Source organism: Netta rufina (genome assembly GCF_964035555.1).
Source record: "Netta rufina genome assembly, chromosome: 4".
Taxonomy (NCBI): Eukaryota; Metazoa; Chordata; class Aves; order Anseriformes; family Anatidae; genus Netta; species Netta rufina.
Window position 1 is genome coordinate 64,200,627 of NC_140127.1, and position 15,751 is coordinate 64,216,377.

General features: G+C 35.7%; 1 protein-coding gene across 2 annotated transcripts in view; it reads left to right on the forward strand.

Annotated features, from left to right (window-relative positions):
- Window positions 1-15,751, forward strand: part of STK32B (serine/threonine kinase 32B) — a gene marked incomplete at both ends in the record, with an annotated part of 178,012 nt that overhangs the window by 26,086 nt on the left and 136,175 nt on the right. For both annotated transcript variants that reach the window (XM_084285711.1, XM_084285710.1), the window contains one exon: window positions 8,047-8,102. In XM_084285711.1, coding sequence (XP_084141837.1) covers window positions 8,047-8,102 — 56 coding nt within the window. The remainder of the gene's footprint in view (window positions 1-8,046; window positions 8,103-15,751) is intronic.

A 15,751-nucleotide genomic window follows, 5' to 3' on the forward strand; every position in this document is an offset into this window, starting at 1 on the left:
CATGAAAACATTTCATTTTGATAGAGAAAACTGAAATAATTTCCTTTTGTAAGATTAACTCTTCTGAACTTCTTCAGCTGGAGTTGTAGAGGGTGAAAGTTGATTATTATTGCTTCTGATATTTTAAAACGCAAAAAATGGTATCATTTCAAAATGAAAAGTTTATTTCAAATGTTAATAGGAAAGTTACTTTTAAAAATCAATAGTCATAACTCTTCTTCTCCATTTGAAATAACTTTTATTTTGAGAATAGACTAACATTCAAGTATCAGAATTTTCCATGAGACAGGAATTACACTTTCCATATGTTCAGACTGCAAATATGATCAGGCTGAAATGTGTTTTTAAATTCAAAGCAAAATTAGCTGAATTTTGAATTACATTTATCTAACATAAGAAGATCTTCATTTTTTTTCTAATTGCAACTAAACTCTGGATAATTATAAAAAATGATTAACATAATAATTAGAAATAGTTTATACTGAGACTAAAACACTCATTAAGCTTGAAGAATTGAGCCATTGTAATGTAATTTGAATGCAAGGCCCCTAAATACAATGATAAAAAATGCCATGTTCTATCATTAATAAGATAAAATCAGCTCTGAAACTATTTTTTTTTTCTTGTCCTTCAGTTATGTAACTCTTTCTAATTAGCATGTTCCCCAATCAATTAGTATATAGGAATGGCTTATTCCACCCATAAACCTAATGAAGCTACACAGATTTTGTATTCTTTGCTAGCCTCAAAGGTACGACTGGCTTTTCTGTTCCATCAACAAAAATTCATTTCATACTTAATTTAAACAGAATCTTTCTTCACTATTGCATTTCCCATCAATAAAGCATGATGGAATGTGACTCTTTATAACTACCTTAACCATTTTATGTCCCTTAATCTAATTTTTAAGCACTCTTCATGTTTCTCCTGTCTATATCCATTCAAGCTGGTGACTCCAGTTTGAGTACTAAAGCATGAGTACTGACTGTATCTACTTGGTTATTCATCTTGTGTGTTTCTGTATAGAAGTACTATAGTAATTTTAACAAGTGAAGGCTGCTGAGATATTGAGGTTCTGTCAGCGTAGCATAGTGTCTCTCTCTGGGAAAGGCTGGATAATCTGAAAAGGAGACACACATAAAGAAGACTGCAGAACTAGTCTGAAACCCTAATAGCAGTACTGTTCAGTGAGTAGAGCAGGTCTAAAGCAGGTGAAACTTTACAGGCCAAATCTAGAAGAAATATATGGCTTTATTGTACACTTCCGAATGCTTTAGAGGTTGTGTTCCAGTTTTGACTACTGCCACAGAGACCAAATAAGTCAGTGGGAATCAGATAGAGAAGAAAAGCTGGATGTAGCTCTGGAAGCTTATTAAGTTATTTATTTATTTATCTTCATTAATTATTATTATTATTTTTTAATAAAGTTCCTAATTTATTTTCTGTGGTGCAAAGTAAGTCTGCATTTTTCCTTTGACCACTTTCGATTGGATAGTTGCTCTTGTAGATACAAGATTATTTCAGGTAATGATTATTAATTGTGTTTGGACTAATCACATAAGTATACTGTCAATATCCCTCAGCTGCAAGAAGAGCAACAGCTCTGTGTAGCATCCACCTGATATACATATTACCTCTTGAGCTAGACTTAATTCACACTTGAACAAATGCTAGGTAGTCTGAGAATATTTTAGAGTAGTAAAACTACAATTCAAAGGGTAGAAATGTTGGGTTCTTGTGTGATATCATAAATTAAATATAAAGATTTGTGATGAAGTAACAGTTTGCTTGTTTTGGCTTCATTCAAATCACTGTACTGTTTGTGAATAACATAGCAGAAGTAAACTCATATAAAATAATTATTTTGACACATCATTATTCATACAATGGTGAGTAATTTGTACAAAAAAAAAATAAAAAAGAAAAAGAAAAAGAATACTCGTCCTTTCTATTAAAGCTACTCAGTGTTTTCGTAGGATAGTTATAAAAAAATAATAGTCCCTGAGGTGCAAATTTTCCCCATAGTTTACGTTATCCTTGAGGAAGAAATATTTATTAGTTGAGCAAGAAACATTGATTTTATCTTTCACTATAAAGTTTTTTATTAAATGACTGCTCCATCAAAACTCATGCAGTTGGAAAGATGTGCCTGAGAAATGGTGTGGTCTGAAGAGGGACCTAGGTTCTGTTCTCAGCTCTGCAGAAACTTGACATGTGTGGTTAGAGTCAATCATCTACTTATTTCTGTACCTCCACTTCCACAGCAGAATATGCGTTTCATCACTTTGAAAATTGCTTTCAGTCTTTGTAGGTAAAGCACTATTACCTGGATTGACTGTCACTACTCTCCTGAATACTTGTGTGTCTGAGCACTGAACTACTTCCTATACCTAATTTTACAGTTGCTTAGAAATGTAATGATTGCTGTTTCTATAGATAGCGGAAGAAGGTATTGAAGCACTTGTCATGTGAGAAGGCTGTGCCAGAAAAGGGCCTCTTGTAACCAAGTGTCACATTAAGGAGTGTAGCTGATTAACCGTTATGGGCCCGGTCGGATTCAGGGTACTAAACTATCACAATCACAGATTTCACCAATAACGTATTAACCGTCTGGGGTCAAGTCGGATTCACCAATAACGCATTAACCGTCTGGGGTCCAGTCAGATATTCACCAATGACGTATTAATCACCTGGGGTCCAGTCAGATTCACATATAACGTGTTAACTGTCTGGAATCCGGTTGGATATTCACCAATAACGTGTTAATCATCTGGGGTCTGGTTGGATTCAGAACACTGAACTATCACGGTCACGGATTCACCAATAACATATAACTACCCTTACCCTAGTTGCACTTAATGAGAGCTATAACAATGCAATCAAGTGTGATTTATTACAGCAACAGGTACACAGGTTCTTTGGATTGCTGGCAATAGCGACTGTCTGCAAAAGCAAGTTAGCACGCATGAAATCCACAGGTGTTACAGGTGTTACAGGTGCGCAGCCTAGAAATTAACATGTTAAAAGGATCAAAGATTCTAGAAAGATTTATAAACAAGTATTCAAATCTCACCCAAAGGCGTCCCAGTGGGGGGGGAAGGGGAAGAGAAGCTCAGCCTGTTGACTGATCCCAGGAGTCAGGAGGTCCTAAGGATGTTGCATTCCCTCGGGATGGTATCTCCCCTGATGGTGGTATCTTCCCTAACATCCCCTCTCTCTTAGGCCAATTTACATTATTTTCTATCTTTTAGGTGGAGCTTGAGTGACTCTAGTCAAGCATATCTTAGTTACGATTGGTGAAAAGTTCTCCCATCTCCGATTAAAGTAATAGGCTCTGAGAAATTCAGAGCACATGCTCTGTGAGGGGTGGTCGCACCTTGGAGGCGGGTAGCTTTTGGGATGGAGGTGTGTTTTGGTATTATAATGATATTATAATGAGCAAAAAGTACACTAGGGTACAGCATTTGTCAAAACATGACAGGTCCTTGGCTCAGGGTGGCAAAAAGTGCAGCTTATCGGTCTTGGTGTGCACAAGAACAATAGAGTCCCCACCTGGTTACAGAGCCTAGCCGTGGTGTCTCCACTCCACTCTATGCTCTGTACTGTTCCTTAGAGCTAGCACTCCAGGTTTCCCCAGCGCGATAGCATCTAAGGTTGGAAGCCTAGGGAATGCTCAGGTAATGCAGCTATGCCCTATCCTGAAAGCTTCTTCAATGTTGTACATTTTCTTTAAAATGTGAAGGTTAGTTTTATTTCCCTAGTTACCTCAGGCAATTACACCACACCAAGCTGGTCACAAACCACTGTGCTATCCTTCTAAATATTCATGATATTTTTGAGAGAAATAATGTATTTGATCAAGTATCTGCACTAGCTAGAACCACCTTTTTTTTTTTTTTTTTTTCACTTTTTCATGGCAAGCAGGGTGCAAACTTTCATTCAGGTTGCAAGTTCCATCACCATCATCCAAGATTTTATTAGTTCTATATTAAACTACTGGAAAAAGAAACACAAGGTTATTTCAAAACCATGAAAATAATAAAAGCAAGGTATACATGTAGTTACAATAATTAACAAAGACTTGGAGCTGTGCAATGGAATTAATTTGATTTATTTGAGTGCAACTCAACTGAAAGAAACAAAATTCTTTATTTTATATGCATATATATCTCATTACTGAAATTAACAAGTGTCAGTCACTCTGATACTGTATCATGCAACAGACACCATAAATACTGATCTATTTTCTCCCTTAGTTAGCCTAATATCTTTGTTTTATTCCATAGTCTTTCTCAGCTTTTAATTAATAGTGACTTTTTGGGTGGAAAATGGTAAGTGGAAAACATGGTTCTTCTTGACTTTTCCAAAATGTTGAAAATCAATGAAACTGAAAGGAAATTCCCTCATATTGTTGTGGGATCACACATAATTTCATTCTGTGGATTTGTCTTTATGAAAAAATAGCTGAAGACAATAAAAACTGATTTTGGTTTCCGAAAAATATCTATTCTCTAAAACTGAAGTTCAAAGATAATATCTCAGATCACTTAAGTACATTGTAATAGTAAAATTAAGGAAATTATCAGGAAGTTGCAACATATGGTTTTTTCTTCTTGAGTAAAATATGACAAACTATTTCTAAAAGGGTAATAGTTATATTAGTATTACTGAAGAAATTGTCCTTCTGAAACCACACCATTATCTCAGCTGGGCTTTGTGCTAGGAAAATGTCATTAGCTACAACACCAGGCTCCACAAGAGAGTTGGACATGTGATGTTTTAGAAGACAAGAATACAATACTTGTGATATCTTATTTACACAGAGGAAAAGGCAGTGTCTGATCTTGATGATATTTTGAACATTGGAAATGCTAGAGGTCACAGAGAGCTGTAATTCTGAGAATAAGTGGTGACCCAGTGGTGTTGAATTTTCACTGGAAGGGAGAAAAAGTACATACAGAACAGAAAAAAAAAAAAAAATTGTGATGAACAAAATACGCCATAAAATCTGACAGTTGGAGATTAAAAAAGCCTGAAGAGAATGATTAGTTTAGCAACAAGGTGTCAGTAAACTTAACTTGACTCTTTATTAGGATTGTGGTGCTAACATGATTTCTACATGGCTGATGTGCCATTGATGGAACTGTTTCTTAAAACATCTTAATTTTGCCTCAGCTGAACTTCACATTGGTCTCAAGTGCAAAATTATCCCTTTCATTTTCCTTATGCAAAACATGCTGCAATCACTGTACTGTGATTTAAGATAAGGCTTATGATACAGTTAACTACAGAAAGAAAGTACTCTTTTTTCTTAATGAAGATCTGAAAATGTTACATCCCACTTTCTAACCATGTTAAATATAAAAACTGAGAAATTTGATCAATTGTTATAGTTATGTTTTTTAACCACTTATATGACTTACTAATAATCCATGGCCATATAACTAACTCATGGCCAAATGCATTGTTTAATAATTTCTTTCTTATGGAAGTCCAATTTATAATTAAATCCAATAACAAAAGAAGTTGCTCTACTTGTTCAGAGCAATAAGGACCACTAGAGAAATACAGATCAACAGAATAGAAATTATAGGGACAACAAAAAATGTCCTTCTCATAGCTAATAATAAATGCTTTATTTCAGTTTCATAAAAAAAAAAAAAAATCAAAATGAAAAAATGAAATAATTTATCAAGCTGATATATTTCAAAACCAGCCAGGCTTCAGCTCAATAATATGGTCAGGTTCTACTGAAATGTGACTTGAATTAAAACCAGATAATTATAGACTGTATCACCGATTTTCCAGTTGTACGTGGGAGCTGGCCTCAACTGGATGCCTGCAAGGTAAAGGACAAAGTCAAAATAAGCTTTCTTTAATTAAAATTCTTGTTAAAACTTGGTAAGATGAACAGGAAACATCAGAGGCTTGAAAGCAGGGGAGTGACCTGAAGAACACCAGCTGGTGATGGAGGGAAAAGCTGCTGAATTTTCCACACTGAATAAGTGAATGAGATGAACATAATGTTTTACATCTTTTCAATGTTGTGTTCAAGTCCTGTGAAAACTTAATGATCATCTTAAAGATTGCAGTCACTACTTGGGAAGGATGACTTGTGGGAACAAGATTTAAGTTGACATGACTTTGTGGAAGGCATTATCCTAAACTGACCATCTTGCCTATCACACCAGTAATGACCAACAGAATCTACAAGACAGCATCGCACTGCTAAAATCTTTGGGCTGGGAACAAACAAGCAAGTCATTTACAGAGAATCTTGCTTCTTTCAAACATCTGGATTACCCTAACTCTTACATGATTCAGCACAAAATTTGCTTTCCAGCAATAACAGCTTATTAATCCTTTGCAAAGTTATGCATTATTTATTTATTTATTTATTTATTTTATTTTAGTAACCAAATCCTAAAACTGCTGTATTCACAATTAACATCTTTGCTCAAGATGAGAGTCATCTGCTTTCAGATCTGTTAGTTCTGTATTTGATTTAGTCTCCAGCAATTACCAGGAAGATGGTTGCTATAGATGCAGTAATGAAAGGGGTAACCATGTTTCCTTGAAGGCAGTGTAAGCAAGCATAAATAAACAAATGTTTAAATATATTATGTGATATTAATAGTGTAAATGAGATACCACTGCAAAAGGGAAAATAAGATTTTTGCCTCTTTCAGTGGCTTGATATACATCAAACTTATAACACTCTACTCATGATGTAGCTTGTATATACATATATATAATATATATATTACATATTATATATATTACTTATATACATTACATATTATATATTATAATATAAATATATTACATATATTATATAAGTGTATATATATATATTGATAAATATTTAACCTATTATTAGATTTATATTATTTTCTTCTTCATCATGACGTCAGTCATATTTTATTGTATTTGTTCATGTTACCACATTTTTACAGTGACAGTCTGTTTACATAATTTTGCTGATTACTCTTACGGCAATAATAGGCATATAGTTGAAGGTACATGACCAAAACCAGGAACATAGGAAAGTTTTAAGAAAAAAAATCCTGTTAAGTTGCAGTGAACTTTGTCAACTCCAGTTCACTGAATTTAGCTTTAAGTGAGATTCTTTTTTGACAAATGACTGTAAACTCTGTATCACACACTGTCATGTTTGTGTTTCAATGACTCGAAATCAATTCTGTTCAGGATGTTGTTGGACTTTTTTAACCACCAGACCTACCAATGAACCAGAGATTTGAAGGTCATGCTGTGTTCAGTCTCATACAACACCAAACATAATGACATTTCTGAGAAATGAAATCTCTTGCTCACTCTCACAGCAAACCACTTCAATGTTTAGGACAGACTCTGTCAGATTTTCATGAAATGGGAGTAAATCCATTCTACTGACAAGCTAAAATGAAAATTTCCCAAACAAATGTATTATACATCTACAAAATAGTCTAAAAATATTAGAATTAGGTACTATATTAAGGTGGCAAAGTCTAGAGGGGATGATCCTACTAAGAGCAAGCTTTCATCACTACAAAAGAATATGGGAATCACTGCACAGTGATTACTTGAAAAATACTATCCTTATATCGCTACATATTCTGTTAGCAGGTAGTATTTATTACTACCTATTTCTAATTTATTATTCAATACCCACTTAAAAGATCTTACTTGTTCTAAAAAACACTGGGCAGTTTTCTCTTATAGATGTAATTGTAACTTTGTCTTGTTATGGTTAAGACAGGTTAATTATCTTTTTTCTTGGTTAAAGCAGGGATATGGTTTTTTTGGGGATACTGGGCATTGGATACATTGGGCCAGCATGGACTGATGAATAAAATTAATTGAGCTTGTTTTAATGGAAACTTTTTATTAGCTATTAAATATATTTGGTGTTTTAAGGGTAGAAGGTAAATATCACATGGTAAAATGACATTAATTGGAATCATTGTCATTTTTTTTGTTATCTGATTTCTGAGTCTGACTTAGCACTCTACAAACTGTACTCCTCTTCTCTCCTTTGTTTTGCAGTTAACTTTGACCATTTTCAAATATTGCGGGCTATTGGGAAGGGGAGTTTTGGAAAGGTAAGAATCAACTTATTTGTAGCAGTTAAAAATCTAATAGAGAATTCATTTGTATTTTTCCATCCTTGATCAGGTTAAAGGAACATACGTTTGTAGTCTTTTACTTCTAAAGAACTTCTCATCACAACCATACTGACTCTCATTATTCATTAAACCATTTCTGTTGCAATGTATTCACTAAGCTAATTGATTAAAAAATGATTATAATAATTAAGCCTTTTCAACGGGGATTAGGAAAGTTTAGAAATCAGTCCCCAAGACAAGAATATACAAAAAAGTAAGAGCACACTACTTTTTTACACAGTCCAACAGAGAGCTCTTGTTCTGAAATCTTTGGACTCATTCATGTCTCTAAAATAATCGAAATATTTTAAAGGCTCTTTGTATAGATTCAACGCGCTTCAGACTCTATAAACTGACATACACTGTAATTATGATCATTGAGTAAATATTTGTTTAATTCAATGGGCTTTTGCTGAAACAGAGAAGATAAATGGTTTGTTTACACATGAGTAGATGACCTTTCTTTGCTATAATAAAGACTATAACAAGGTTTTAAATTTTAATATGGGTAAATACAAGGCCATGCAGCCAGAGAAAATCATATTATAAAAACATTAGAAACCATTACTTGCAGGAATACATTTGGATATGAAATATAACTTCAGTTACTGATCAAGCAATATCTCTCTAGATCTTATTTTAAATGATTCTTCAATATATGCCAGATGTGTGCTAGTGAGATACTATATTTACACATTAAACTCTTACATAGGATTTTGTTGGTTTTTGGTCTTCCATGCATAAAAATTACTTCCAGTTTGCAGTAGGCTGAAATACTTTGTGAAGAACCTCATGGTCCTTCATGGCATGGTCCTTATCTGGTTCAGTATATTCCAAGAGAAGCCCTCTCTGAAGTCAACAGGAGAATATACTGCTAGTGCAAAATAGAAGCTAAGAATCCTTTAAAAGTCAGGGCAGCTGGAGATTTGTGACTGTCTATTATCACAATACGCTGATGGAATATCATGTCAAACCAAATAGAGGTCCATTGCTGGATTGAAGTTAGATCAAGAATAAACTATTAAAGGTATATCTAAATCATGCTGGTTGTCACAAAAATCACTGCACCCATCTTTCCTTGAAGCCTTCCCATTCACACCTCTATTGTCTTTGCCTTCTCAAAGGGGCCCTCATCTTACCATGTCATGCAGAAAAATAATATAAGCCTACACACATTTTATAGGTTTATTGTTTGATGGTGACCCATTGTACTCCATAGAAACATTCATAAAATTTTCCTAAACACTAAGACATTTCTAGAAACTTCTAATTTTCTAACAGGTTCATATGGCTGCAATGTCCTTGTGAACCTATTTAGATGATATGTGTGTGTGAGAACAGTTTCACTACCCTGAGAGAAAATGTTACTCATGAGTAGGGTCCCCTTTAAACTTGAATCCTTATTTTGTAGTTGTCAATGCAACAGAATAGTCCTTGGCATAACCGTCTTATTTTTCCCAAATGAATGCAAGTGTCTAACCAATCAGCTGATTTTTCCTTCTACAGACAGGGAAAGAAAGAAACACATTTCAAAATGACCTATAATACCACAGCCAAAAGCGCAACAGCAAATCAGTCACCATTTCAAGTGTCTTTCTCACTGAGTCAGTCTTGCTTTTAACATTCATTTAGAAGCCTCTTTGCTGGCAACTTTTCCTATTAACGTCTTTTTGGAAGCACCTGGCAGCAGAAAATGTCAACAAATGATGCAAAATCTTTAATCTCTATTGACTTGTTGTTTACTGTTTGGGGTATATTGTGCTCTAGCATCCTACAACATGTAAAAAGCCATGTTTGGTATTACACTTTCCTTAAACTGCTTTATTCCTTTATGATTACTCTGTGGCCTTCTGTTTTCTGACAGCACTAGAATTTTTTAAGGTATGTTCTAGCTTTTATTTTATTACTGTTGGTACAATTACATTTTCTCTCTCAATATTTTACAGAATCACAGAATGGTTTGGGTCAGAAGGGACATTAACGGTCACCCATTTCCAACCCCCCTGCCATGGGCAGGGACACTTCCCACTAGACCAAGTGATTCAAAGCCCCATCTAACCTGGCCTTGAACACTTCCAGAAATGGGGCTTCCGCAGCTTTTCTGGGCAACCTGTTCTGGTGCTTCACTGCTCTCTGAGTGAAGAATTTCTTCTGAAGATCTAATCTAAATCTACCCTCTTTTGGTTTAAAGCAATTATCTGTTGTCCTATCACTACATACTCTTTTAAAAAGTCCCTCTTCAGCTTTCTTGTAGGCCTCCTTTAGGTACTGAAAGGTGACTATAAGGTCTTCCCAAAGCCTTCTCTTCTCCAGGCTGAATAACCACAACTCTCAGTCATTCTTCACAGGAGAGGTTCTCCAGCCCTCTGATCATCCTTGTGGCCCTCCTTTTGACTTTTTCCAACAGGTGCAAATAATTTTTATGTTGGGTGCCCCACAGATGAATGCAGTACTTCAGGTCATCCATGTCAGTGACAAAGATGTTGCTGGTATCATTACTGACCCCTGAGGAATGTCACTCATTACTGATCTCCACTTGGACATTGACCACAATTCTTTGAGTGAAACCATCCTGCTAATTCCTTACCTACCGAGTGGTCCGTCCCTCAAATCCATATCTCCAACCGAGTGGTCCGTCCCTTAAACCCATGTCTCCAATTTAGAGAGAACGATATTGTGTGGGACGGTGTCAAATGCTTTGCACAAGCCCAGGCAAATGATGTCAGTTGCTCTTCCCTATCCACCAGTGCTGTAACCCCGTAATAGAAGACCACCGGATTTATCAGGCTCAATCTGCTCTTAGGTGAAGCCATGCTGGCTGTCATCAATCACTTCCTAATTTTCCATGTGCCTTAGTATAGTTTCCATGAGGATCTGCTTCATGATCTTGCCAGGCACAGAGGTAAGACTGACTGGTCTGTCGTTTCCTGGGTCTTCCTTTTTTTTCCTTTTTAAAAATCGGGGTTATATTTCCCCCCTTCCAGTCAGTGGGAAATTCACCAGACTGTCATGAGTTTCCTTTGCATCTATGGATGCATCTAACCTGGTCTCATGGACTTGCACACCTTCAGGTTCCTTAGAAGGTCTTGAACCTTGTCTTGTCTTACAGTGGGCGGTCCTTAAATATTTCTTAAATTACTGTGGTTGCTACAGCAACCTTGGGCCTCAACAGGATATTGCTGCAGTAGGTATCTGATATACCAGAGATTCCATGCATTTCAGCTTTCATTTGTGCACAGAGCTCAAGGTGATCCTCAGCACTTTCCATCATTCATTAGGGATGATTACTTCATCAGCTATTCTATATCCCTCCTGACTGGTTATAGAAAGCAACTTCCTTCCTTTACCTTTGGCATTTTCAATTCACAGTAGTAACATTTGCAATTGTACAAATTCCTGGTCCATTTGGTATCAAATGCTTTGTATTCCAAGAGCTTGCCTTTTCTGAGAAATGGTTTCCTGTTCTAAGCAACTGCCCTGGAACATGCTCTCTTCTTAAGGACGTTTAAATCAGTGCAGTATTCTACTCTGTAGCTTCTTCCCTAAGGAAGGTGAAGATACTTCACAGCAGTTGTGAAGAGCATAGGAAATGTGCATGGAGAGAAGAGATAAAAAGGAGCATGCTAATTTCTGGAAACAACCAGGCATGATTTTCTTAGTTTGGAAAGGGGTTCTTAAGAGTTCAGGTTGCACCCTAGTAAAGGAGATGACGAAGTTGAACTCTGAGCCTGTGTAGCACCATTTCACACTGAGTGATATGCAAGCTATGGCAGAATGATGTATGATCACTCACCAAAAACTTGTCCAGTCTTCCTGGGCACATGTATACATACCTAGTGTATATATCCCAGTGTATATATCTGTATCCATCAGTGTATATGTATACTTATACAGACCTTTGAGATATTGCCACAATGACAGAAGTATCCAGGCTGTGATAGGTATGTGGCACTCCTCTAAAAGTGTCTTTGCTGGCTTCAGTGAACTTGCTTTGCTAGGTTAATGAAGATAGCTCTTTTCTTAAACCTTGGTGTCCATTGAATGTGTTGGAAATAAATTCTCTCTCTCTCTCTTTTTTTTTTTTTAATATATATAATTTTTTTTGAAGACCTGTAGGCTGATTATGCTTTACATAGTTCAGCTGTTAGTATTTCTAAACTCATTTGAGATATGCAAGGTCAGAAATTATTTCTTCCAAAGAGCTTTTATTCACATATTAAATGTTTTTCTTCTAAGTAAATTTAAAAGTGGACAGTTTAAAATCCTCAAAACAGAAATTCCAAACACTGGCCTAAGCAGATATTTCTCTATGCCATGTCATAATTTAGAACAATTCTCTTACATTTAATCTGGCTAATTTGTCTATTTTGTTATATGTGGAGCCATCATTCCTATCAACTTAAATATCCCCCCAAAACTGGATATTTATCCTCTCAGTAACTATGATACTGAATAGGAATGAAATACAAGAATTATCATTGTTCTTTACCATGATAGTAACAATATAATTGGTTCTGCAGGCTTACTGCTGCAAAATAATTTGTATTCAGGTGAAACAAGTTTTAAGGGATGTTATAGTACCAATTTTCTTTAAGTTCTCTGTTCATGTGAGCAGGTATAGTGAACAATCTGACCTGCTTAAATTAAATTCAAATTATAATGTGAATGTACAGACTCTTTTTCCTGTTTGTCTAAGATGCTGAGACGCAGGACTTAGTTTTGATTAATTTGGTGGTATAAAACAGTGACTTCCTTTGCTGAAGTAATTGAAATTGCACTGGTGTAAAACAGATGGGAGCCCAGAATCACGTCTGCACTGATCAAGTGTACTTTACTAAATAATATGCAAAGTATTTCAGAAAAAAAAATAAAAATCTGCTGCTATCCTTAAAGCAATATAATGCACTACTACAGAATATTAATATTGTTTGTCAGTGTAGCCACCTTTTTCTTTAGCTTGAGTTAATATGAAACGATACTAAGCAGATGCTTGGTCCCTTCTCCAGCTGTTATGCTTTGCTCAGGGGAATGTGGGAATGAATTTCCCTGTTTCAAGGGAATTCCCTAACAGTGTAAATCCAAACTTATGACATCCATTCTCCAGCTTCTTTGTGTATATCTTTCCAAGACTGCTTGTAGGCTGAGACCATGATCATTAATTTTTTAGAGTATCTGGGTAAGAAAAAATAAGGTAGCAATATTTCAAGCCCATACTTCATAGCAGTTTTGTCAATTCACAAACTCAGTGTGAAACATACAGCTGATTTCTATCTTGTAGTTCCCTATGTCTAGGTGAGTCTCTTCTGCCTATGCAGTGCCACAGTCCTCTCCTGGACTGTAATTACTCATGGCAGCTGTAGGTACCTCACTTGGTCTACTGACCTGACATCCACAAGGCTGTCCATAAGTCATCCATATGATGACTTATGACATCCATAAGTACCGAAGAAAGGCTGAGGTGGGTTCTCCAGCTGTTAGCCCTCCACCTACCAGAAATCCTGCACAGAGGATTTTTCTCTGGCTGCAGTTTTGAGTCTCATATGATTCATGACCTGTCATGAAACCATATTATATGGTAGTTTGAGAAGTCAAAGTACTGATATACCAAACTCAGGCAAAAAATGGCTTTATTGAAACTAAGTACTCCTGTTCTCTCTGGACTGAGCACATGACAGCTAGAAATCTTTTGAGGTTAATGAGAAAGAGAAGGGAAGAGCTTCTCTGAATCTGCCTATGGTTGCTCCTGTGTAGCAGTTTGCAGCCTGTGGCAGCAAACCAGTAGTAAATTCGGGCCCATAACAGCTTGTGTGATCTATTAATCTGTAAATCAGACTGGATCTGTATGTGCTCTATTTTTTTGCATGTGAAATCACAGGAAACCAAAGATGGTGGTTAGAAGTGGACCATAGCATATTTTTCTTCTGAAAAGTGTAGTTTAGTCCTGCAGTCCTAACCTATGGGTTTTCTTCCTCTGGTTCTAAGGGTAAGTGGCTCTAATTCACACTGGTGAAATTTCTTTTAACTTGTTAGTTCTGAAAACAATTAATTTTTCCTTTCTGACAAATATATACATATATATATATAAAACAAACAAAAAAACAACTCTGTGTTAACAGTTATGACATATAGCCCTTTTAAGAAAGGGAATATTTTCACATGAGACTTTTCAAAACTAAGGACCAGTTGACTCCAAAGAAAATTAATGAGGATTTGTATTACACACATTTTGACTTGCCTACATCCAAGTTAGTCATCTAGAGTCACTTTAGAGGGACTTAAGAAGAGAAGACATCCTTCTAGAGGTGGTTTCCTGGATCTATTTAGACCCATACCTTAGGCAGAGATGGATGTGTCTGTCTATCCCTGCTGACTCTGAAGCTATACTGGGTTTGAAGTATCTCCTACACAGACTGATGAAGCAGTGATATCAATTCAAGCAAGGCACAATCTGGGATCTGGTAAATGATATTCACAGAAAAATTGAAAGAGAATGTTTTCGTAATGTTGGCAAGACAGGCTTCTATGCTGATATGTGTAAATAAGACAACTCTGCTCAGACTTCCACAATAATGAGTCATCACAGAATTTGTTTGTTGAGGTGCCAGAGCACCTGTTTGTCCCTATTTTAAATAACTCCTTTGAAAATAATTTTAACCATAAACAAATAAAACAACAAGAAAACAACATAAACATTCTCCATTAAGACTGCACATGTGAGGAGAGCTGGAGGGCTTTTTCTTTCTTTCCTGCAGCAGTGGTGTATTTTCAGCTCATTAACATCCTGCTCAGAAGAAGAGATGACAGCCAGCAGGTAAAATGTCAGGGAGGATCTTCACTACTATTCAACATTGACATAGCAATGTCAAACATTTTTCACAATAATATCAATGTGATTGTAGCTTGGATTTCCTTATTTCCAACAGAGCAAATTTATATATTAATGAAAATCCCATTGATTCTGAAAATCGTAAAAGATCGGTATATATATACATTGCTAGAAAATGTTTGCTATGATTCTAGCAACAGAAAGCCTGCTTTTACCTTGAATGTTTTCAGCTGTGATGAATACACTTGTCTTTACTGGAAGGTGAGAGAAATGAATACATTCTCGAGTCACACAAGTGTTTTAAAACTGAATCTATTTACATTACCTATTTAGGTGCTGTATATGATTCTAGTTTAGCCCATTTGTGAAACTTGTCAATTCTCAGTTGACTAAAGCCCCATTCTTAGTCTTCAATTGTTTAATGGAAAGGCTTATCATGTAATGAAAGGAGAGACTTCCACAAACAGTTCAGTCTCAGCCAAGCTTCATATGAAAATCACACCATAAATTCATATAATTGAATGAAGTTCTAGACTTAGGTTCTGAGCCAAGATCTATAAACATAATATTTTATAATGTAGAAACATTATACTTTATAATGTGATTCACTAAATTGGAGTGTCCACATAATCTCAGACAGGATATCAGGAATTGCCACAATGAATTCTGCTTACACTTTTTAAGAACTTGTGGAAGCTCCAACTACTCCTTTCCATCCCTCCATTTCAGTTCAGACCCACATATTGTCTCTTCCATAAAA